Genomic DNA, 26,824 nt, shown 5'->3' on the forward strand with positions numbered 1-26,824 from the left:
AATGTTTGATAGAATTCACCTGTGAAGCCATCTGGTCCTGGACTTTTGTTTGTTGGAAGACTTTTAATCACAGTTTCAATTTCATTACTTGTGATTGGTCTGATCATATTTTTTATTTCTTCCTGGTTCACTCTTGGAAGGTTATACTTCTCTAAGAATTTGTCCATTTCTTCCAGGTTGTCCATTTTATTGGCATAGAGTTGCTTGTAGTAGTCTCTTACGATGCTTTGTATTTCTGCGGTGTCCGTTGTAATTTCTCCTTTTTCATTTCTAATATTATTGATTTCAGTCCTCTCCCTCTTTTTCTTGATGAGTCTGGCTAAAGGTTTGTCAATTTTGTTTATCTCCTCAAAGAACCAGTTTTTAGTTTTTTTGATCTTTGCTATTGTTTTCTTTGTTTCTATTTCATTTATTTCTGCTCTGATCTTTATGATTTCTTTCCTTCTACTAACTTTGGGTTTTGCTTTTTCTTCTTTCTCTAGTTCCTTTAGGTGTAAGGTTAGATTATTTATTTGAGATTTTTCTTGTTCCTTGAGGTAGGCTTGTATTGCTGTAAACTTCCCTCTTAGAACTGCTTTTGCTGCACCCCATAGGTTTTGGATCATCGTGTTTTCATTGTCATTTGTCTGTAGGTATTTTTTGATTTCCTCTTTGATTTCTTCAGTGATCTCTTGGTTGTTTAGTAATGTATTGTTTAGCATCCATGTGTTTGTGTTTTTTACGTCATTTTTTTACCCATAATTTATTTCTAATCTTATAGTGTTGTGGTTGGAAAAGATGCTTGATATCATTTCAGTTTTCTTAGATTTACCGAGGCTTGATTTGTGACCCAAGATATGATCTATCCTGGAGAATGTTTCGTGTGCATTTGAGAAGAAAGTGTTATCTGCTGTTTTCGGATGGAATGTCCTATAAATATCAGTTAATAGTAGGGAACTTTAAAACCCCACTGTCAACAAAAGATAGATTACCTAGATAGACAATCAATAAAGAACCAGTGAATTTGAACAACACAATAGTTCAAATGGACCTAACAGATCCATATAGAATGTTTCATCCAAAAATAGTGGAATACACATTCTTTCATGATAAAAACTGTCAACATTGGGTATAAAAGGTATGTACCTTAAAATAATAATGACTGTATTTGACAAGTCCATAGCTTACATCATACTCAACAGTGAAAGGCTGAAAGCTCTTCCTCTAAGATCATGATCAATACAGGGGTGCCCAGTTAAACCACTTGTATGCAACATGGTACAGGTAGTCCTAGCCAGAGCAATTAGGCAAGAAAAGAAATAAGAAACATCCAAGTCAGAAAGGAAGTTGTATAAGTGTCTGTTTGCAGATGACATACTTTTATATATAGGAAACCCTAAAGACTCCACTGAAATCTTGTTAGAACTAATAAACAAATTCAATAATTCCAAGATACAAAATCAATGTATAAAAATCAATTGTGCTTCTATACACTTATAACAAATTATCTGAAAAAGAACTAAAGAAAACAGTCTAATTTACAATATCATCAAAAGTAATACATTTAACCAAAGTGAAAGACCTGTACACTGAAAACTATAAGACATTGACAAAAGAAATTGAAGAAGACATATATACATGGAAAATATCTTGTGTTCATGGATGAGAAGAATTAATATTGTTAAACTATCCATACTACTTGAAGGCATCAACAAATTCAATGAAATTCCTATCAAATTTCCCATGGTATTTTTCACAGAAGTAGAAAAAAAAATATTAAAATTTGTCTGGAACCACAAAGTCAAATTTGGCAACCCAAATTGCCAAAGTCACCTTCAGAAAGAACAACACTGGAGGCATCACATTTCTTGATTTTGAATTATACTAAAAAGGTGTAATAATTAGGAAGTATAGTCCTGGCATAAAAATAGACACATAGATAAATGGAACATAATTGAAAGCCCAGAAATAAACGCATGCTTATATTATCAACTAATATTTGACAAGGGAGCCAAGAATACTCAATGGGAAAATGGTAGACTATTCAATAAATGGTGTTGTGAAAGCTGGACATTTCCATGGAAAAGAATGAAATTGGACTCCATCTTACACAACTCACAAAAGTTAACTTAAAATGGATGAAAGACTTAAATGTAAGACCTGAAACTGTAAAACTTCTAGAAGAAAATGGGAAAAATCTCCTTTATGTTGGTGTTGGCATTTATTCTTTTGGATATGACACTAAAAGCACAAGCAACAAAAACAAAAATAAATGAGTGGGACTACGTCAAACTAAAAAGCTTCTACACAGCAAAAGAAACAGTCCACAAGTGAAAAGGCAATCTATGGGATGGCAGAAAATATTTGCAAACCATATATTTAATCAGGGATTACTATCCTAAATATAGAGATTCATACAACTGAATAGCAAAAGACTCTAAATAATTGTATTAAACAATGGGTAGAGGACTGGGATAGGTGTTTTTCCAAAGAAGATATACAAATGGCTAACGGTACCATGAAATGGTCCTTAACATCACTAGTCATCAGGGAAATGCAAATCAAAACCACGATGAGGTATTACTTCACCTGTTAGGATCGCTGTTATCAAAAGGCCAAGAGATAAAATGCTGGGAAGAATGTGGTGAAAAGTAACACTTGTGCACTATTGGTGATAAAGTAAATTGAGGCAGCCATGTGGAAAATGATATGGAGAGTCCTCAAAAAATTAACAATTGAACTACTCTTGTGATCCAGCTATCCCACTTCTAGGTGTATATCCTAAAGTAATGAAATCATTTCCATAGGTAGAGATAGCTGCACTCTCATGTTCATTGTAGCATTATTTACAATAGCCAATATATGGAAATAATTTAAGTATCTGTTGACGGATGAATGGATAAGGATGTCCTATACAGGTTTCACTCACTATTCGAAAGCAGACTGTTCCTATGAAACCTTTCTTAAGCTGAAATGGTGTAAAGTGAAGAAGCAGTTACCTTAGGATACATACATTTTGCTAATGGATGCACGAAATAAATCTGGATAAAGCACAGATGCTCATAGACACTGTTCAAACTACAGTGGCTTGGTGCTGAGATGCTGAATGTAGTTCATGGGGAAGCAGCTTGGCAGTGCCACTCTTGCTACTCCAGGTACACACTGCTTATATAATGGTCTCACTGCAAAACAAGCGCTGAACACTATTTTTACTTTTTGCCTTTTTTCATATATGTGACAAATCCTCTTCAGATTTCTTTTGATTAACAAAAACAGGTTCTAAAAGCCAAGTGGGGTAAAGCAACCTTTGAAAAGCAGGATATATATATATATATATATATAATATTAATTATTAATATAGTGTGTTAATTATTGATATTGATAATATATAACCGTTGATGTGTAATATAATTATTCATACATAATATTTTCTAAATAATAATATTAAGCCACAAAAAAAGAAAAATATCCTACAATTTCCAACAACAAGGATGAAACTTGAGGGCTAAGTGACATAAGTCAGAGAAAGACAAATACTGTATGATACCACTTATATGTGAAATCTGAAAAAACTGGACTCAGAAACAGAGAGTAGAGTTGCAGTGGGGAGAGAGAAATTGGGTGATGATGGTTAAAAGGTACATACTTCCAGTTATAAGATGAGTAAGTTTTGGGGCTCTAATATATCATATGCTTGAAAATTGCTAAGAGAACAGATCTTAAAGGTTCTCACCACACACACACACGTACACACACACACACACAGTGGTAACTATGTGAGGTGATGGTTGTGTTAACTGGCCTTACTGTGGTAATTATTTTGCAATATGTGTGTCAATCAAATCATCACATTGTATCTCTTAAACGTACTCAGTGTTGTCAATTATATCTCACTAAACCTGGAAAAAAAAGGGTTAAGATATTTTCTTATTAGAACACAGTTGGATTTGTATTGAACTGCAAAACAAGTGCTTTTGGAGGCCACCTACCTTCTTGGATCCTGTCATAAACCAAAACACCTCCGATGGCAACTCTATTATCCTCTATGCCTATATTCCTAAGTAATTTTTATTACCTCATTATTCCTCTGTCACTTTCAGTTCTGTCACTGCTCAATCTTCCTGGCATTTCTTAGTTTGAATCCAAAGAGAAAGAAGTACATTGGCCCCAGCATTTTTTTTAAATTGAACCAGTTCTCATTTAATGTCACAAACCAACCCAATAGATTCACTGCCCTTGGATTAGATGCCTAGCCCAGGAACACTGACTTCTGGTCCTGTGGGGGCATGGACACACGGTACAAAGCCTGGCTGCCTAATGATTGCATTCATCAGGGATAATGGCTTCAGCGGCTTGCTGTGGTAGTGGCAGGCAATGCATTTGGCCTATGCAGAGTAGCAATTTGTTCTCGCTAATATAACACTGATAAATAACTATACTTTTTTACAATGTTAGTCATTAATTTACATTTTTGCAGTGCCTTATAAGCTAAAATTGTGTTCACTTACGTAACTTCATGTGATACTTCATATTAAAATAAAGTCTTACTCTTTTAAATTTTTTAAATATCTTTATTGGAGTATAATTGCTTTACAATGTTGTGTTAGTTTCTATTGTACAACAAAGAGAATCAACTATACATATACCTATATCCCCATATCCCCTCCCTCTTGCATCTCCCTCCTATCCTCCCTATCCCACCCCTCTAGGTGGTCACAAAGCATCAAGCTGATCTCCCTGTACTATGCAGTAGCTTCCCACTAGCCATGCATTTTACATTTGGTAGTGTATATCTGTCAATGCTACTCTCTCACTTCATTCCAGCTTCCCCTTCCCCCTCTGTGTCCTCAAGTCCGTTCTGTATGTCTGCATCTTTATTCCTGCCCTGCCGCTAGGTTCATCAGTACTGTTTTTTTAGATTCCATATATGTGCATTAGCATACGGTATTTGTTTTTCTTTTTCTGACTTCACTGTGTATGACAGACTCTAGGTCCATCCACTTCATTACAGATAACTCAATTTCGTTCCGTTTTATGGCTGAGTAATATTCCATTGTATGTATGTGCCACATCTTCTTTATCCATTCATCTGTCAATGGACATTTAGGTTGCTTCCATGTCCTGGAAATTGTAAATACTGCTGCAGTGAACACTGTGGTACATGTATCTTTTTGAATTATGGTTTTCTCAGGGTATATGCCCAGTAGTGGGATTGCTGGGTCATATGCTAGTTCTATTTTAAGATTTTTAAGGAACCTCCGTACTGTTCTCCATAGTGGCTGTATCAATTTACATTCCCACCAACAGTGCAAGAGGGTTCCCTTTCTCCACACCCTCTCCAGCATTTATTCTTTGTAGATGTTTTGATGATGGCCATTCTGACTGGTGTGAGGTGATACCTCATTGTAGTTTTGATTTGCATTTCTCTACTTATTAGTGATGTTGAGCATCCTTTCATGTGTTTTTTGGCAATCTATGTATCTTCTTTGGAGAACTGTTTATTTAGGTCTTCTGCCCATTTTTGGATTGGGTTGTTTGTTTTTTTGATATTGAGCTGCATGAGCTGCTTGTATATTTTGGAGATTAATCCATTGTCACTTGCTTCGTTTGCAAATATTTTCTCCCATTCTGAGGGCTGCCTTTTCATCTTGTTTATGGTTTCCTTTGTTGTGCCAAAGCTTTTAATTTTCATTAGGTCCCATTTGTTTATTTTTGTTTTTATTTCCATTACTCTAGGAGGTAGGTCAAAAAAGATCTTGCTGTGATTTATGTCAAAGAGTGTTTTTCCTATGTTTTCCTCTAAGAGTTTTATAGTGTCTGGTCTTAACATATAAGCCTTTAATCCATTTGGAGTTTATTTTTGTGTTTGGTGTTAGGGAGTGTTATAATTTCATTCTTTTACATGTAGCTGTCCAGTTTTCCCAGCACCACTTATTGAAGAGGCTGTCTTTTCTACATTGTATGTCCTTGCCTCCTTTGTCGTAAATTAGGTGCCCATATGTCTGTGGGTTTATCTCTGGGCATTCTATCCTGTACCATTGATCTAAATTTCTGTTTCTGTGCCAGTACCATATTGTCTTGTTGACTGTAGCTTTGTAGTATAGTCTGAAGACAGGGAATCTGATTCCTCCAGCTCGGTTTTTTCCCCTCAAGATTGCTTTGCCTATTAGGGGTCTTCTGTGTGTCTCCATACAAATTTTAAGATTTTTTGTTCTAGTTCTGTAAAAAATGACATTGTTAGTTTGACAGGGATTGCATTGAATCTGTAGATTGCTTTAGGTAGTAGAGTCATTTTCACAATGTTGATTCTTCCAATCCAAGGACATGGTATATCTCTCCATCTGTTGGTATCATCTTTAATTTCTTTCATCAGTGTCTTATAGTATTCTGCATACAGGTCTTTTGTCTCCTTAGGTAGGTTTATTCCTAAGTATTTTTTTTCATTTTGTTGCAGTGGTGAATGAAAGTGTTTCCTTAATTTCTCTTTCTGATTTTTCATTGTTAGTGTATAGGAATGCAGGAGTTTTCTATGCATTAATTTTGTATCCTGCAACTTTACCAAATTCATTGATTAGCTCTAGTAGTTTTCTGGTGGCATCTTTAGGATTTTCTTTGTATAGTATCATGTCATCTGCAAACAGTGGCAGTTTTACTTCTTCTTTTCCAGATTGTATTCTTTTTATTTCTTTTTCTTCTGTGACTGCCATGGCTAGGACTTCCAAAAGTATGTTGAATAATAGTGGTGAGAGTGGACATCTTTGTGTTGTTCCTGATCTTAGAGAAAATGCTTTCAGTTTTTCACTATTGAGAATGTTGTTCGCTGTGGGTTTGTTGGATATGGCCTTTATTATGTTGAGGTAGGTACCCCTATGCCCACTTTCTGGAGAGTTTTTATCATAAATGGGTGTTGAATTTTCTCCAAAGCTTTTTCTGCATCTATTGAGATGATCATATGGTTTTTATCCATCAGTTTGTTAATATGGTATATCACATTGATTGATTTGCGTATATTGAAGAGTCCTTGTATTCCTGGGATAAACCCCACTTGATCATGGTGTATGATCCTTTTAATGTGCTGTTGGATTCTGTTTGCTAGAATTTTGTTGAGGATTTTTGCATCTATGTTCATCAATGATATTGGCCTGTATTTTCCTTTTTTTGTAGTATTTTTGTCTGGTTTTGGTATCGGTGATGGTGGCCTCATAGAATGTGTTTGGGTCTGTTCTTCCCTTTGCTATATTTTGGAAGAGTTTGAGAAGGATAGGTATTAGCTCTTCTCTAAATGTTTGATATAATTCTCCTGTGAAGACATCTGGCCCTGGGCTTTTGTTTGTTGGAGGAATTTTAATCACAGTTTCAATTTCAGTGCTTGTGATTGGTCTGTTCATGTTTTCTATTTTTTCCTCATTCCATCTTGGAAGTTTGTACTTTTCTAAGAATTAGTCCTTTTTTTCCAGGTTATCCACTTTATTGGCATACAGCTGCTTGTAGTAGTCTCTCACGATCCTCTGTATTTCTGCAATGTTAGTTGTTACTTCTCCTTTTTCATTTCTAATTCTGTTGATTTGAATCTTCTCCCTTTTTTCATGATGAGTCTGGCTAATGGTTTATCTATTTTGTCTATTTTCTTAGAGAACCAGCTTTTAGTTCTTTGCTGTTGATCTTTGCTATGTTTTCTTCATTTCTTTTTCATTTATTTCTGATCTGATCTGTATGATTTCTTTCTTTCTGCTAACTTTGGGGGGTTTTTTGTTGTTGTTCTTTCTTTAATTGCTTTACTTGTAAGGTTAGGTTTTTTATTTGAGATTTTTCTTGTTTCTTGAGGTGAGATTGAATTGCTATAAACTTCCCTCTTAGAACTGCTTTTGCTGCATCCCACAGGTTTTAGGGCATCGTGTTTTCATTGTCATTTGTTTCTAGGTATTTTTTGATTTCCTCTTTGATTTCTTCAGTGATCTCTTGGTTGTTTAGTAGCGTATTGTTTAGCCTCCATGTGTTTGTATTTTTTACAGTTTTTTTCCTGTAATTGATATCTCATCTCATAGCATTGTGGTCGGAAAAGATGCTTGATACAATTTCAGTTTTCTTAAATTTACCAAGGCTTGATTTGTGACCCAAGATGTGATCTATTCTGGAGAATGTTCCGTGTGCACTTGAGAAGAAAGTGTATTCTGTTGTTTTTGGATGGGATGTCCTATAAATATCAATTAAGTACATCTGGTCTAATGTGCCATGTAAAGCTTGTTTTTCCTTATTTATTTTCTGTTTGGATTATCTCTCCATTGGTGTAAGTGGAGTGTTAAAGTTATCTACTATTATTGTGTTACTGTCGATTTCCCCTTTTATGGCTGTTAGCATTTGCCTTATGTATTGAGGTGATCCTATGTTGGGTGCATAAATATTTACAATTGTTATATCTTCTTCCAGGATTGATCCCTTTATTATTGTACAGTGTAGTTCCTTGTGTCTTTTAGTAGTCTTGTTTTGAAAGTCTATTTTGTCTGATGTGAGTATTGCTACTCCACCTTTCTTTTGATTTCCTTTTGCATGGTATATATTTTTCCATCCCCTCCCTTTCAGTCTGTATGTGTCCCTAGGTCTGAAGTGGGTCTCTTGTAGACAGCCTATATACAGGTCTTGTTTTTGTATCCTTTCAACCAGTCTATGTCTTTTGGTTGGGGCATTTAATCTATTTACATTTAAGGTAATTATTGATATGTATGTTCCTATTACCATTTTCTTAATTGTTTTGGGTTTGTTTTTGGAAGTCTTTTCCTTCTCTTGTGTTTCCTGCCTAAAGAAGCTCCTTTAACATTTGTTGTAAAGCTGGTTTGGTGGTGCTGTATTCTCTTAACTTTTGCTTGTCTGTAAGTCTTTTGATTTCTCCATCAAATCTGAATGAGATCCTTGCTGTGTAGAGTAATCTTGGTTGTAGGTTTTTCCTGATCATCACTTTAAATATATCTTGCCACTCCTTTCTAGCCTGTAGAGTTTCTGCTGGGAGATCGGTTGTTAACCTTATAGGGATTAACTTGTAAGTTATTTGTTGCTTTTCTCTTGCTGTTTTTAGTATTTTTTCTTTGGGTTTAATTTTTGTTAGTTTGATTAATATGTGCCTCAGCATGTTTCTCCTTAGGTTTATCCTGTATGGGACTCTCTGTGCTTCCTGGACTTGGGTGACTATTTCCTTTCCCATGTTGGGGAGGTTTTCAAGTATAATCTCTTCAAATATTTTCTCAGACCCTTTCTTTTTTTCTTCTTCTTCTGGGACACCCATAATTCGAATCTTGGTTTAGTTAATGTTGTCCCAAAGGTCTCTGAGACTGTCCTCCATTCTTTTCATTCTGTTTTCTTCATTCTGCTCTGCAGCAGCTATTTCCACCATTCTATCTTCCAGGTCACTTTTCCATACTTCTGCGTCAGTTATTCTGTTATTGATTTGTTCTAGAGTAATTTTAATTTCAGTTATTGTGTTGTTAATTACTGTTTGTCTTCTCTTTAGTTTTCTATGTCCTTGTTAAATCTTTCTTGTATTTTCTCTATTCTATTTCCAAGATTTTGCATCATCTTTACTATCATTACTCTGAAGTCTTTTTCAGGTAGTTTGCCTATTTCCTCTTCATTTATTTGGTCTTGTGAGTTTTTATCTTGCTCCTTTGCCTGTATGATATTTTCCCTGTCTTCTCATTTTGTCTGATTTACTGTATTTGAAGTCTCCTTTCCCTAGGCTGCAAGGTCATAGTTTCTCTTGCTTCTGTTTTCTGCCCCCAGTGCTGGGGTTGGTCCAGTGTCTTGTGTAGGCTTCTTGATGGGAGGGAATGGTGCCTGTGTTCTGGTGTGTGGAGCTGAGTCTTTTCCCTCTGATGAGCAGGGCCGTGTCAGGTGGTGTGTTTTGGGTTGTCTGTGAGCTTAGTATTACTTTAGGTAGTCTGTGTATTGATTTGTGGGTTTGTGTTCCTGTCTTGTTTGTTGTTTGGTGTGAGGCGTCCAGCGCCGGGAGGTGCTGTCAATTGGGTGGAGCTTGGATTCAGACAGCGGCCTCCATGAGAGCTCTTAGCGATTAATCTTCCCTGGGGCCAGAATTTTCTCGTGTCCAGCATCCTGGACTCGGTGCTCCAACTCCAGAGCCTCAGGCCCAACTTCTGGTCGAGGGACCAAGACACCGCAAGTCACTTGTCCTGGCAATAAAGGGGATTTGAAAAAAAAAAAGAAAAGACTAACAAAACCCCAGACAAATGGTAAAAAGTAAAATCAACAAACAGAAACAGAAACAAGGAAACATACACAGACAAGAGAAACAAAAACAGAACCAAATAAGTCAAATAGAAAGAGAGGGCTTCCCTGGTGGCGCAGTGGTTGAGAATCTGCCTGCTAATGCAGGGGACACGGGTTTGAGCCCTGGTCTGGGAAGATCCCACATGCCGCGGAGCAACTACGCCCGTGAGCCACAACTACTGAGCCTGCGCGTCTGGAGCCTGTGCTCCGCAACAAGAGAGGCCGCAACAGTGAGAGGCCCGCGCATCACGATGAAGAGTGGCCCCCGCTTGCCGCAACTAGAGAAAGCCCTCGCACAGAAAGGAAGACCCAACACAGCCAAAAATAAATAAATAAATAAATAAATAAATTTAAAAAAAAAAGAAAAAAAAGAGAACAACCAAACAAACAAAAGAACCCAAGAATGAAATCAAACAATTAAGAAGAAAGCTGAGAAAAACCCTAAACCACAAAACAAAACCAATGCAGAGTGCCAACTGAAAAGTGAAGCAAAGAAACCAAGCAAACTGACAAAAATGATATTAAAAAAAAAAAGAAAATGAGAAAGGGGAAAGAAGGGAGAACAACAGAAATTCAACATAGAAACAGAAATATACAAAAAAACAAAAAATATATTTAAGAAAAAAAAAAGATAAAACTCCAGAGAAATGGTAAAAGCAAAATCAAACAAACAAAACCAGAAACAAGGAAACACACACACAGGTAAAAGAAACAAAAACTGAGCCAAACAAATCAAAAAGCAAGAGAACAACCAGACAAATAGAACTCAAAAATAAAATCAAACAATTAAGATTAAAACTGACAAAAACACATAACCTAAAAACAAAACCAAAGCAGTGTGTTAACTGAAGAATAAAGCAAGGAAACAGAACAAACTGATAAAGGTGATTAAAAAAATAATAATGATAAAAAGGGCAAAAACAAGGGACAACAAGAAAGCAAAGTAAAAATAAAAATTAAAAAAATAATAAAAATTAAAAATGTTATAAAACATGGAGATCCCAAAAGACTAAAAAAAAGAAAAAACAACAATAACGAACAAAAAAAAACTAGAACCAACAAAAGAATGAATCAAAACATAATAAAATTAATAGTAATAATTATGTTTCCCTGGGGTCTCCGCTATACGTGTCCTTGCCCACGCCGTGAGCCACAGCCCACCTCTGCCTCCCCAAGAGGCTCTTCTCTGCCTCTGGGCTGGTGTCTGGACCTGCTGTGGGCCCTGTGGGCACCACTCAGACTGTGATCTGGTCCACTTCCTGCGTGTGCTACCTCCAAAGTCCGCAGCTGCCTGAGCTTCACCGTTTTCATTTGTGGGAACACTCATTGTGTACTTACATATTCCATAGAAGCAGGGTCTACCCAGCTGATCGTGGGGATTTAATCTGTAGCTTGTACAGCTGATGGAAAGATTTTCGTTCTTCTTTTTTAGTCACCCTGTCTCTGGGGTTAAGGTTTGGTTTTATCCCTACCCCTGCGTGTGGTCCACCTACAGGAGTCTGGTCCTGAGGCTGCCTTGGAGCTCTTGGGTCTGCCCCTGTGAGGACCGAGTGCAGAGGTGGTATGACTGCTTGGATATTGGGAGCCCCAGTGGCACCAAATGCACAGGGAAGCCAGTGGCCATGGGCGCAAGAGATATGGCCCTAGTGAGGGCCTTTTCTGGTGCCTGGCATAAGGCACATGAGGGCTAGCTCTGAGAGGGCTTTTCTTTTTATTGCTCGGCAGCTGGCACACAAGAGCCAGCCCTGAGCCAGCTTCTTTTATTGTCGTCAGCAGGTGCCAGCATGTGGGGAGAGAGAGGTTACATTAGTGGCTCCTCCCCTTGTGTGTGACTCAGCAGTAGCACCCAGTGGCAGTGCAGTCTTCCTCCATAGGCATTCCCTGCTGCAGATTTCCTCCCTCCCATCCCCTCAGTCTGTCTCCCCACAGCCAACAGCGGTTTTCTTTCTGGGCCTGTTCTCCAATCCCCATGCATCAGCTCCCAGCCCTCTTGCACACCTGTGAACACACATCCCAGTCTGGGGCACATAGAGCCGTGGTCCGGACCATATGTGTATTTCTCACTCTGTCCCGTCTGCCACAGATCGGCCACTTCACCTTCTTCTGACAGCCTCAAATGCTTCCCTTCTGTCCCAGTTGATTTCCCTGTCAGAGAGGGGGTTTCCCCAAATTTGGGAATCTCTCCTCTGCTTCATCTCCCCCACCCTGGGGTGCAGGTCCCATCCCGTTTCCTCTCCTCCTCCTTCTCCCTTCTTTTTTTCCATCCTACCCAGTTATGCAGGGATCTTTATAGTCTTTCCAGTGTCCAAGGTTTTCTGCTAGTTTTCAGCCAGTGTTCTGTGAGAATTGTTGCATCTATAAATGTATTCCTGATGCATCCATGGAGAGAAATGAACTCCACATCCACCTACTCCTCTGCCATCTTGAATCTCCCAAGTCTTGCTCTTTAGGGGAGTAGAAAATAGATATTAATATTGAGGTATGTTTTTTCATGCAAGATAACCTATACTGTACAAATATATTGTGCATTTGGGAAAGCATATAAGACATGTATGCTCATTTAGCAATCTGGTGTTCTTTTTCTTCTGTTCTTGAAAATGCTCACCAACTTGTTCTGATAAATAATAATTATCCCTGGGTATAGGCATAAATAACACAAAGAATGATAGTTGATAGAATCACAACAGAAATTCTGGAAAGAGCTGTATATCTCACTCAATCCAACACATTCATTTTAGCAATTCTATGTCAATTTATCCATCTTTCTTTAGATCATTAAGGAAGATATATGCTCTGATTTTTGCTTTAATCTAATTATCTTTGCAATAAATTCTTAGAATTCATCACCCAGGAAAAAAATGTTTTCTTTCATAAAATGAAATACTTCTTTTTGTTGGAAATAAGATGATACAATCTGTATTTTGTTCTTTGTAATAGCTGTGAGAAAGCACAGGGCCAGATTTAATTTTCAAATATAGCTATATGGACATAGTTTTAAAAACAGTTATTGTCTTCAATTCATTAAACAAATTGTTGAGTGAAAACTATGGGTTAAACATTTTGTAGGCCCTTTTTATTTAGCTTTAGTTTGTATATGTTTATCTAATGGTGTATTTCCATTTGCTTGTCTAAATGCATATTTCCATTTTCATGCAAGCCACCTCAGTCATTTTGGAAAGCAGCTTTTCAGTCAGGTAATGCTTATTGAGAACATACTGTGTACTAAAAAGTGTTTCAATGGAAAGCTAATAGGAGTAAATTCTATGGAAGGGCATACATTCAAGTGGCAAAAAAGATTAGGAAAGCCATTAGTAATAAAATAAGTTGAAAACTCCTCCATGCCATGATCTAGTCTTATACTTCCCTTTGTTTCATGGTGCCGAGGACATTACTGAGAATAATGAAGCCTGCTAACCTGAACCAAGTGAAGTATATCAGCAATTGATTTAACTTTTAGCCTTGATGATGGAGCAAAACTTGGGGAAAAGCTGATGATGCAAGGGTTGTATTGCTAGGTTAGCAGAGTATCTACAGATAAATATACAATAAATATATATATATACACACATATATACATATATATGTATATACACTATATATGTTAGGCAGAGTAAATGTATATATATATGTATATATTTATATATATAATTGACCCTTGGACAACACAGATTTAAATTGCAGAGGTCCACTTATAGGCAGATTTCTTTCAATAATAAATGCTACAATACTACATGATTCGAGGTTGGTTGGATCCACAGATGTGGAACTGAGAATATGGAGGAACCATGGATATAGAAGGCTGACTATAAAGGCATAGGAGAATTTTCAGTTGCACTGAGGGTTGACACCCCTGACCCCTGTGTTGTTTAAGAGTCAAATGTGTGTGTGTGTGTATATTTATACACACACACAACACATATGTATACACACATACATTGATAAAGTATATTGAGGACATAAATGAAAAGGGTGATGTTTGGCACATTTTGGATAGCATTGTTCTTATAGAACAGGAACGTTGAATACTTGTGCATTTTTTATCCAATTTGCCCCTTTATGTAACTGAGTGCTCAGTATATCTTCACTGAATGAATGAATAGGAAAGAAATTGCTTTCAAAGCATTATAGGGAAATAGGATGCTCACTGTAGATAAACCTAGATAAAAGCTGAATACTAGTCACATTAGGGCACAACATAGTCTTTGATTGTGTGACAGTGCTTTATAAATAGTATAAGTTTGCATATGAATTACAGATATACAAAAAGCGGCAGGGCAGCTTCTTTCACTGAGCTATACCTAGTTAATTCAGGGCCTTTCACATAATACATGCTCATTAGATTTGGTTGTATTGATTTAAAAAAAAACACGCACATTAAAAGCCAATCTAAGCATATCTAAAAACAAAAGTTTAAAAATAGGTTATGTTAGCTACTTAGTAATTAAAATGAACTGACTTTGATTAGTATTAAGTGTTAGCCAGTTTTGAAATACCAACTTTCAAAGCCTTATAAACAGTGAAGTAGCACAACTCTGGCACTACTTGGGTCTTCCAGGGAGCCTAATAAGGCTGCATGTCTTTTACTTAGCAGTGCCAATTACCGCTTTCTCCTCGGAAGGAGGCTGAAGTGGAGGTGGCTCGGACTTGGCTTCTCATGTCCCTTTCAATGGTGATCACCTGTGAGCTGGCTAGACTACTAGAACCCACCCCTCAGAAACATCTGTAGGGAAACTCATCATTGCTACAGAACAGCTGTAAATGTTTCAGTGGAAGGACTAATATTCTTAGTGAATGACCACCTAGAGCAGAAAGAACTGAATGCTTTCTGGCTTCTACCAGTACCCACGTAGAATCACTGACTCTTACCACTTTCTCCCAGGAAGGGGTAAAGTAAGAGGACCCCATGGCTGGAGTGGAGGTGGCTGCACCTGGCTTCCCGTGTACCTTTAAGTGGTGATCACACATGAGCCTCTAGCAGGTCAGGGCACTCAACTTTCTCTTTGCTTTTTATCTGTGTCAGATTTCTCTGAGGAAGCTGGCAATAAGTCTCTTGGAGAAATGCTTTTCTCTTGGTTTTCCTCCTACCTCACCAGCCTCTCTTCCTTGGTCTTTTCCTGGCTCTTTCATAGCTCCCTCACCTCTAAATTTTGTAGTAACTCGGGTCTTGCATTACTTTTCTATTGGTGCATAACAAATTACCTAAAACTCAGTGGTTTTAAACAACAGATATATTTTATCTCACAGTTTCTTTGGGTCAGAAGTCTAGTGTAGCTTAACTAGGTCTTCTGTAAGACAGCAGTCAGCGTGTCAGCTGGCGTTGGGGTATCATCTGAATGCTTGACTAGAGAAGGATTTATTTCCAAGCTTAAACAGGTTGTTGGCAGAATTTATTTTCTTAAGGCTATAGGAGTGAGGGCTTCATTTCTTGTTGGCTGGAGGCTGGAGATGTTACAAGATGCCAGCTAGAGGCTGCCCTCAGTTTCAAGAGGCTACCCTCAGTTCTTTGCCCAGCAAAGGTTGAGGTTCCCCAATATGGCTGCTTGCTTCACAAAAGTCACCTAGTGAGGAAAAAACTCCAGCACGATGGGCACTATAATAATGTGGTCACACAGTGTCAGTCACCTGCATGCTGTCATATATTCTGTTGGTTAGAAGCAAGTTACAGGTCCTGCCCACACTCTAGGGAATGGGAATCATACAAGAGCATGACCACCAGGAGGCAGGGATGATCGAGGCACCTAAGAGTCTGCCCACCCCAGGGCTAGTCTCTGTCATCCGTCTTCTCTGTCTGTACTCACTTCCTCTTGTATCTCATGTCTTTAAATACTGTCAGTGATTGGACAACCCTGTTTTATATTTAAAGCTTGATATCCTTCTCTAAACTCCACACTGATACAGCCACTGCTTTCTTTATATTGTTCCTCTTCTGATAGACATCTCAAAATTCATATATCCAAAGTCAAAATAATTATTTCCCCTAAAAGTAAAAATAACCTGCTTTTCCCATGGTTTCCCAGTCCCACTAAATGGCAGCTCTGTTCTTTCAGTTGCTGAGATCAAAAACTTTTGTGTCATCCTGACTCGGAATTGCTGTTCTTTCATATCCAACATCCAATTTGTTAAATCTTTATTTTTAATTTGCCATTTCTTTGTTAGTATACTTATCTTCAGGTAACACTAGGACCTGATCTAAAATATAGGGCACTTGGTGGCTCTCTGGCAACTGGAATCCTAATGGGAAGAAGTAACCTCTATTTCCATTTTCTACCAGCTGGCTCCAGGCCTGCTTCTAACAGGATGGACCACATGAAACTCCAACACCACCGCTCTCTGACTTTGCTATTGATGGAAACTCTTGTGACTTTGCAACATGCCAGATTGGCTCATGTCAGATGTTGCCTCTCACCAAACAAGGCTGCATTTGCCTTAATGAACCTCTCCGTACAAAGATTAAGGAGTAATGCCGATAATGGTAGTCACCTAACTCCTCCTAACATACTCTCTCTGCAGGGTTTTCTCCTCTGGGGCCTGTCCTCTTTTCATCCAATGTTCTTTTTTTCTTTCCTTATCGCCCACATTTTTTTGTTTGTTTTTAATTAATTAATTAATTTTTTGGCTGCGTTGGGTCTTCATTGCTGTGCGCAGGCTTTCTCTAGTTGTGGCGAGCCGGGACTACTCTTTGTTGTGGTGTGCCAGCTTCTCATTGCAGTGGCTTCTCCTGTTGCGGAGCACGGGCTCTAGGTGCACGGCCTTCAGTAGTTGTGGCACACAGGCTCAGTAGTTATGGCTTGCGGGCTCTAGAGCGCAGGCTCAGTAGTTGTGGCGCAGGGGCTTAGTTGCTCCGCTGCATGTGGGATCTTCCTGGACCAGGGCTTGAACCCGTGTCCCCTGCATTGGCAGGCGGGTTCTTAACCACTGCGCCACCAGGGAAGTCCCTCACCCACATTTTGGAAAACTGTGTTAATATCTGTTTCTGGGTAGGTAGGGCTTCCTATCATCCACATATACTTTGGTCTAAAGTAATAAATAAATGTATCATTTTCTCCAGGTGTATTTTTACTTTATAGAATGAAAAAAATTGTTCCTATCACTAGAGTTTGAGACATTAGTGTGATGGTGAATTTGATTTATGGCACAAACAGTAGAGAGGTTCATGCTTGTTTCCCGGAACTCACATGGAAAAGGGAGCTGCCTATTCTCCATACACATAAGGTGAACCTTGATCAGAGCTCTCCCTGTTTGAGCTTGGACACAGGTAGATAGTAACTCATGGAGGCAGCTGACAGATGAAAGGGGGTGATCTCAACTACATGGGCTGAGAAAAATTTACAAACTCCTGTATCACTATAGGAAGACAGGTAATTATGTCCTCTTCCTTTCAAATGCTTTGCAATTCTTTCCTTTGTACTTTAAGTTATTTCTTAAAGTTTATTTAATCAGGTGTCACTCGTATAAAAATATTTACTGTTCGTGGAGTAGTCTATGGTGATTTTCTCTGGGTAATATAGCCCACCCTTACCTTTTGCCTTTTTCTGTTTCCTTGAAACCTCACACTAATTTTCTAATTATATTTTTAGGAATCTGGATCTTGAACTTTCTGAGGAGAGCATCTGAGCTTCAGAATTCCTATCAGGTAATGACAAAATATGGAAAAGGCCCATGGTACTGAGATTAGAATTTCACTATGAGTGTCAATTTTAGATAATTTTGAGGATCCCTCCTTTTTTATGAAAGAAAGAAAAAAAGTTAAAGTTCTGGTAAGAAATTTTGTAAAAAAATAAAATTGACAACAAAACCGTTCTAAAAAGTTGTATGTACTCTTAAGCACTCTATTTATTATTCAGAATTAGCCCAACCACAGAAAGTATAAGAGACATATGCCAGTCTAAATAGACAAATGTTTCCAAAATAAGATATTTCCTATCCGTCGAAAAAGTTTTACTTGGTTGACTAACTTGATAGTCTTAACAATGCAATCAGTTGGATAAAAAATAAAATATGTGTATTGCCAGCAAAGATTTTGGAGAGATAAGCACTTGTTGCAAGTACTATACATGCTTAGAAGAATCTTTACTTTGGCCAGCTAAGACCACCACATGTTTTAAAATGTCATCCATCATTTCAGTGTTAAGAGCGCCCCCTGGTGTGATTGTATAATTATGTTTATGAGAAATTTAGGCACTATTTTTTTTAATTTTTAAAAATTTTTATTGAATTCTTTTTCTTTTTTTATTGAAACATAATTGATTTACAATATTATATTAGTTTCAGGTATACAGTATAGTGATTCAATATCTTTGCAGATTATACTCCATTTTAAGTTATTACAAGATAATGGCTGTAATTCCCTGTGCTGTACAGTATATCCTTGTTGCTTATCTATATTAGACACTGTTTTTAAAACCTCATTTTGCTATTAGATGGTGATAGACCTTCTTTTTATACTCTGCTGACCTGACCAGTATGGTATGTAACTATTAGAAATATGAATTTAATTTTTTCCTTGCCATTATCCATGTTTATATCTGGAATCAGTGGTTAGCTTGCAAGTAGAATTTGGTAATAGTAATCCCTAAACTTCTTCAGTTAAAGTTAATGACCAATAATATATCCTTTGGTAAATGTGAAATTATATACTGAGATAAAATTTTATAGGATAATCAAATTCCTTGGTGGTAATAACCTTGTTAAATGGCAAATTTCTGTGAACAGTTTCTTTTTGGTAAACTCATGGGCATTTTAGTAATTAAACATGAGAATTCAGACATTGCATTTTGATTTTGAAATATTCATTGTGTGAAAAAATTAATCCAAGTTTTAAGATTTTCTTACAACCCAGCAGCCCCACTATAACCACGGAACTTGCACATGTAAACATAATAATTCATCCCTGAATCACAATAGACCTCTCATCCATCCCCTAAAATCACCCCCACTCCTGTAAATTCTCATTCAAACTTGGCAGCAGGGTGCCTATTTTATAACTGTCATTTTTCCTTGCATTTAATATTTAGTCCTTTGGAAATAATTAAACCATCCTTGCAAAGTGAAAGTGTGCATAATATTCTAAACTACATTTCTGTAAATTTGATAACTGCAATTATATTTCCCCCTACTGTGTTTTCTCCAAACTTAGATTGTCGCGATCGTTTTAACCATTTCTCATAGGTTCTATGTTCTAAACTTGATCATTTACAGGGCTATCACACTGAGCTGTTTGGAATAGACTGCTTTTACTTTCATTTTCTTCTGTATGGTCCCTCTTTCAATTGAATTCTGAAGCCATAAACTTAACACAGTATTTATATTATGTCCTGGCCTGTTAAAAGGAAATTTTCTAAAATATAGAATAAAAAAATATCAGAACAGCGAACTACCATAGTAGACCTGTGTTTGAATCTGGTTTGCAAATTTATTCGCTTCGTGACCTTGGATAAGTCAGTGAGCCTCTCAGAGCCTTAATCTCTTCTCCTGTAAAAGGGGAATGCAAATCAGTACTTTGCAGAATGTTGTTAATTCATCCTTTATGTTAATATGTATTTGAGATTTACTATCTGCCAGATTTAAGGCTGGATGCCTCATGAGCATTTAGTTCTCACAACAATTCTGTGAACTAGGTGCTTTTATTTCTATATTTCTGATGAGGCTTAGAGAGGCTAAGAAACCTGGTAAGTGCAAAGGCCAAGATTCCAGTCGAGGTCTTTTTGACTTATAATGAGCTTATAAACACCATGCTTTGTATATGTTTTAATCATACTTACTCATTTCTGCTAATTTATTGATTTTGTTGTCCTTAAGGTCAGATTATCTCCCAATGCACAAACATACAGGAATCCAATCTTTTGAAAAAGAAGAGCTGGATCTTTTAACATGGATGCTCTTCTTGTCCAAAAACCAGAATTATTTTGAGAATTTATTCTTCTATACAATTTTTTTCAAACCAGGCAGTGCACTAAGAGATCCTTTGTTATTATTTTCGTTGAGCTAATAGCAGTGACAAGGACTATTGGGTTGGTGAACCTTAAGGCACCTTCATGCAGAATATAAAGGCAGGATAATAGAATGCTAATTTTAGGAACTGTTGCATGCTTCCACCTCACCATTTCTGCTGGTTTTCTCTGGAGCTGGGACCACAATCTATTCCTTTTTGCCTTGCTGTTCTTATTTAAGTATCTAATTACTTGGATTGGCTTTTTGAAGACTGCATCATTTTCCTTATGGTTTAAGAATTTTTCCTCATATTTTAGATACCAGATTTTATTCATTAATTGCTACAGAGGCTAATATAATAAGTTTCTGGTTTTGCTAATAAGTTGTTTTGAAGGCTACTAAGTAACTCACCATGGAAACATGGTGTGAACAGGCTTGTTCTCTGCTTAATAAAATCTAGTGTTTCATAGTATTCCTTTGGTTCTTGAGATTTGCTCTAGGAAGTAGGCTGTTCAACCATGATTCAAGAGCACATTGTTGGGTTTCTCAATGGCTGAGTGACTGTTTTCTTGTTGAAGCTGCCTCATGTTGTGCTTGGGTCGGATGTATAGGCATTAATATGAACAGCTGTGTATATTATTATGTCTTACTGAGGTTGCACATTATGCCAAACACACACTGCCACGAGAAAAATCAGCTCAATCATCATTATTGAATCCATGAATGAGTGAAGAAATGGGAGTTGTTTTAGTTTTCTACCCTCATTTCTGCCTCACCTCTGCACTTATTCCCCTGCCTGCCTACCACACACATGCGCACACACAGCATTTGGTGAGTCTGTTCTTGGACTTGTTTAATGTTTGTGGAATCCAGTCTTTTTTTTCCAAATCCTCTGATATTGTTTTGGGTTAAGCCCTCGTATTTTTCATTTGAACAATTGGAATACTCCTTTAACTGAATTCTCTCTCTCCAGCGTTACATGTCTCCAGTAAACTGTCCCTAGTAACACCAGAATAATTTTCCTAAAACGTAGAACTCATAACAGCTTAAAATTATTCATTGTCTCATTGTTCGGAAAGAGCCTTTGGTTCTCGCTTACTCTCTTCTAATTTGTCTCCCTACCATTGTCTTTACCCTCTGAATTCTGTGCTTTGCACCACTGAAAAATTACAAATCCCAGAATGCTTTTCACTTTCTTTACCTTCCTGTGCCTTTATGCACTAATGCATATGCCTTTATGCCAGTAACACCCTTCTGCACTTCATTTGGCGGGCTCCACTTTCTCCTTCTTTGACAATCCTTCCCTGACAAAATTCTCACCCCACAAGCACACACTCAGTCTAAGTGCTTCTTCAGGGGAATTGCAAGATCTTATGCTCACTTCTGTTGTTACAAAGTTTAGATTAAGGTGGGCAGCTTGAAGGCAAGTATTATGGTATATTATTCAATGTACCACAGAGCCAGATATTTAGAAAATGCTCAGGACAACTTTATTTATGAAGCCCATGAAGAGGCTTAATGAAGAATAGAAGGATACTGTGTTAGGATTCCCACGAAGATCCCATGCCTCAGTCAGGCTTTCACGCTTACAGATCAAAATGTCCGACTTCTGTCAGCCATTACTGGGCAAGATGGTGAAGCAGCCATCACTTGACTTCATATGCTGTCTTTCATTTACATTGAATCTTTTACATTTTCACTTAAATTGACTTTTTCCCAGCACTCATATACACCTCAGTACCCCTCTGTGACAGCGATTTTTTGTGACTTAATATTCATTCTCTTCTTCTTTTTACTTGTGGTGTCAAGAGAAAAAAAAACCCACAAGCCCCCCATTATCTCCTTCTCCTTTTTGCTATGGGAGACAACGTGCCATAATTCTGTCCAATGAAATATAAACAGAAATCTGATGGAATTTCTGGGAAATTTCTGTGTTCTTGCTGTTGATGGTATCTTGTCTTCCTTCTGGCCCTTTCTTTCTTCCTTGTTCCTGGAAGGTACACATGATGACTGGAACTGGAGCAGCCACTTTGCTACCTTGAAAGGTTAGGAATATTACTGAGATTTTAGCCATGACATACTTGAACTTTCAAATCAATAACAGTAATTTCCTTCCCTTGGAATTCTCATTATATGAGAAAAATTTACCGTTTTGTGTTTAAGCCATGGTTATTTGAGTTTTCTGTTGCATCAACTGACTCAATTCCCAAACTGATACTTCTTACGTTTAAAATGAATGCATTAGAAGTTAGTGGTATAAGTTTTTCACCTCTCCACCTATGTTTTATATCTGTTAACTCAACAACCATGTATTTAGACCTACTGTCACCATGTATGTACTACCCTAGACACTAAGATATAATGACTGGAACACCATGCCTATGCAAATGGCTTACAGTCTCATGGGTGCATAGAAACAAAATTAATTATGATATTGTATATTAACTATGATTAATTATGACAATATGAGATAGAATATATAATATGGCAAATGCCACAGCAGTGTATGTAGAAAAGCCTGAAGGTAAACAGAAGAGAGTATTTACAATTTGATCAAGCTCTCCTAAAAATAAAATCAAAAATTTTAAAATCAGAGAAATGAATCTCTCATCTGGGATTCCAGGCACCCTGAACAGGACTTAATCCTTGTGCCTTTTTAGTGACAGTGTAGGTGGTTACTTATCTTTATGTGTCAGCCGTCTGCCTCTTACTAATAATTAAAATGAGCACGGTCTCGGAGACCAGAGATAAGATCCACGCTTTGAATTGCTGACAGGCTGTCTTTGGAAAGCCAAACTGGTGAAAAGCAATTTGTGGAGAAGGAGGGGCAAGAAATGACACAGGAAGTTGCCAAGGATTCTACTGGCACACAGAGTAGTAAGCCAAGAGCTGTGACAAGGATGGCAGTAAATAAGAAACCGAAGCTCAGTTGTTGAAAGGCAAGAGTTAGTTAATGGAGAGAGACATCAAAGCATCAGGCAGCCAACAGCCCGGAACAAACTCACAATGAGGGAGAGCTAGGGAACAAGCCTCCTCAAGAGAGCACAAAAATAGGCTCCAGGACTCCAGGACTCTCGCTGAAGTCTGTGAGGAAGGCCAGAAGCCGATCATAATAAGGACACTATTTATAAAATCACAGCAACTCAAAGGAGTTAAAATGAGAAAATGGTCTCAAAATAAAGCATAAAAATTTTAATAGTGTTTTGAAAAGACACTAAACACTCAAAGAACCTGATTCAAAAAGAGAGTCCAGGGACATTGGCATTGATTTCAGTGCTTGATCTTGAGGTGATTTTTTTTTGGTACAGATTTTGAAATGAAAAAAAGCTCAGGAAAGGCAAAATCAATGTGGAATAAAATTTCTGGGATTGGGCCAAATGCCATTCAGAATTCTCAGGTCTTGGGATAAGCTACAGAACTGAGCACCTTACCATTTATTCTAACTGTGCAACAGGGTTTTCCCAGAAGATGAATGAGAGGAAAGCTGCCAGTGATCCCGGTTTGAATAATAAGGACTGACCATCTGCAGTCTACCACACACTTGAGAGAAGCTATGAATACCAATAAGGCATCAAGACATGTTGTGTGATCACAGAATACTCCATACTTTTACTCTACTCAGGATTAATGGACCAAGTTATGCTTGGTCCATTAATGCATGACCACCAGGGTCTGATAGAAAATTATAGATACTCTTCTAGGGCATAAGTCCAAGCTTCCAGAGAAAACATGGGACAACTAACATAGGTAACAGGTATTTTGGCTTCTGTGACCATATTCCATCTGCACTTTTCATCTAATGAGGGATACTAATTACCTGTTCTAATGAAATTTGATCAAGAGTGGTTTTCTGAGATATATGTATGTCATATATATGTGTTTGCATTTTATGTATTTTTATATCTGAACTATATTAAATCACTTATAATATTACTATATAATATTATCTAAATTATTTCTAATGTAAGACATATAGGTAGTTCATTCATGATGATTTTTTTTTTTACTTTTAAAGTGCTGCCTCTGAGGAAGCATGATTATTTTGCATGATGTCAAATGTCATAGAACAGGGATTTGACCTAAATAACTTTTAACTTTCCTTCATAATTTGATGGTGATCTAGAATATGCGAATTCACCTAAATTTTCCTAGAAACGGTTTTGCTTGCTTTGCCTCATCTGTGGAACAGTAATGTGCTTTCAAAGAGTATACTGTTTTCTAGATTTACATTCTACGCATCCAGAATTCAGTAAATACCCATGTTGACTTTATCCATGTCTTCTCTGTTTACAGTAATTTCAGTTATTTCAACCTCAGTCTTTTGGAATGAGGAGTTCTGACCTTTGGTATCTTTTTCACTTATAAATCTGTTCTGTGGTTTATTATTATTATTGTCCTTCTCCAAACCTTACCTTGCTCTTTGGTATTTCTGAAATGTGGTAGCAAACAGCATGAGGCTGCATAGGAACACATAAAACAGAATGTTATAAAAATCTCTTTGTGGATATTTAATCATCATTACTTTTCTGAGAGCACTGTCTCATCCTGTTGATGAAACCTATTCCCAAAATTATATATTCCTGATTTTTATAAACAAGTGTGTGATTATAGTGAGCCATTAATATTTGATGAATGTGACTTGAAGATTACATTAGATTTCCAAAAGAGATCAAGGACATATAATAATCAGGAATTACTTATGAATTTGCAAAGGAGTTTGATTTAAAGAGGTGTTTTTTTAGCTTCCCAATATCCTCTTTACATTATTTATATAGGAAGAAATTTTTTTATGCCAGGAGTTTTCATCTATAGACAACCCAAGTTAATGTTTTCATTTATTTGTGCCTATATTTGTATGTTTGGGTTGGATCTCATTTTTATGTTGTGCAGGCTCCCACAGGTGAGTCTGATGCACACCAATATATGAGAACATTCTAAAATATTCAGTAAACTTATGAAGAGAGACAGTTATTATAATGAGAAGATACTTAGAAATATGTTTAAGGTTCTGTGTTGACTTCAAATTAAATATAATTGCAAAGTATATGTTGTGGACTGAATATTTGTGTTCCCCCAGAATTCATTTGTTGAAACCTTAACTTCTAATGTGATGGTATTAAAGGTGGGGACTTTGGGAGCTTATTAAGTTTAGATGAAGTCATGAGAGTGGAGCCCCCATAGTGGGATTAGTATTAGAGGTATAAGGATTATCAGTATAATTATTATAAGAAGAGGAAGAGACTAGAGCTCTATGTGAGGACACAGTGAGCTAGGACACACTGCAAGCCAGGAAGAAAGCTCTCACCAGGAACCAAATTTGCCAGCACTTTGATCTCGGACTTTACAGCCTCCAGAACTGTGAGAAATTCTGTTGTTTAAGCAACCAAGTCTATGGTTTTTTGTTACAGTGACCTGAACAGATTAATACGGTATGCACTGGAAGCCAGGAACAGTTTGAAAAATTTCAAATCTTTTTCTTTCTTTTTTTAAAAAAATATATATTTATTTATATATTTGTTTGGTAGCACTGGGTCTTAGTTGTGGCCGGCGGGCTCCTTAGTTGTGGCTCGCCAGCTTCTTAGTTGCAGCACGTGGGCTCTTTAGTTGCGGCAGGTGGGCTCCTTAGTTGAGGCATGCATGTGGGATCTAGTTCCCTGACCAGGGATCGAACCTGGGCCCCCTGCATTGGGAGTGCAGAGTCTTACCCACTGCGCCACCAGGGAAGTCCCTCAAATCTTTTTCTAATTAACTAAAGTTGGCTACTAAACTCACAGCTGCCTTCAAGTATCAATAAAGAATGGCAGCCAAATGACCAATAGTGGGCATTACTGAAAAGATGATCTATCAGGAAATAGAATGTTTGGAAAATGTAGTGCAGATATTTTCTATAACTAAATTGAAATATGGAAAAACTTGGTTAAACAGAATGCCTAGAGAATAGTGTTCTAATTTAATTGGATCTTTGATAAAATTTGAGCTGAATGTCCTTTGTGACTCAGTTGTTATTGACAACTTTCTTTATCATCAGTAAAATGCTATCCTATCTCTTCTCTCTTAATGTAATCAGAACTGAATCTTTTTTTTTGCATTTGGAAACTTTACCCTGAAGCATATTTCTCATTCTGTAGTACGATGGAGGGATAAAGATGAAGAATGCATAGGCTTCGTTTGTAATGGGACTCTCTAATATTAGTTTTGTGTGATTTGCCACCTTATGTTACTAATGGAATATAGAGAATTCCAGATAAAGTTTCAAGTTAATTGTTTTATTGAAAAAAAAACTGTTTCAAATCTTAACTCTTAAAAGTATTTTTCAATAGTTGAATTTATAATGAAGAGATTGACACTTTCATCATAATAGTCATTAATCTAAAGAATTTTGTGAGAGAGGACTTAGGAGATAGATATAATCTAAAATAAACTATTTAAAGCACACTATTTAAAGCACAACTGATTCTGCACACTACTTTTTGAAATTAATGTAGGTCAAAACAGAGCTCTATCTATAGTTTATGTCATACCACTGCGCAGTACTAAGTACTTATTCTGTGCTGGGCATTGAGTTAAATGTGTACATACACATGCATACACATATAAAATCTCATTGCTATATAATGTATATAGTCTAATTTCTGTAACA

The 26,824-nt window shown here is 37.1% G+C and overlaps 2 protein-coding genes across 3 annotated transcripts in view; both read left to right on the plus strand.

The window, feature by feature from the left end:
* GABRA4 (gamma-aminobutyric acid type A receptor subunit alpha4) overlaps positions 1 to 25,667 on the plus strand; it is a 179,807-nt gene extending 154,140 nt beyond the window's left edge. For both annotated transcript variants that reach the window (XM_082462484.1, XM_082462485.1), the window contains one exon: positions 17,832 to 25,667. Coding sequence is in view for 1 of the 2 variants with exons in the window: in XM_082462485.1 (XP_082318611.1) it covers positions 17,832 to 17,846 (15 nt within the window). In the remaining variant the exon portion in view is untranslated. The remainder of the gene's footprint in view (positions 1 to 17,831) is intronic.
* Positions 1 to 26,824, plus strand: part of COX7B2 (cytochrome c oxidase subunit 7B2) — a 111,907-nt gene continuing 85,083 nt past the window's right edge. Inside the window, exon 1 of the mRNA XM_082462516.1 lies at positions 1 to 17,887. The gene's annotated coding sequence lies outside the window, so the exon portion shown is untranslated. The remainder of the gene's footprint in view (positions 17,888 to 26,824) is intronic.

The sequence above is a fragment of the Balaenoptera physalus genome (genome assembly GCF_965194825.1).
Source record: "Balaenoptera physalus genome assembly, chromosome: 5".
NCBI classification, from domain to species: Eukaryota; Metazoa; Chordata; class Mammalia; order Artiodactyla; family Balaenopteridae; genus Balaenoptera; species Balaenoptera physalus.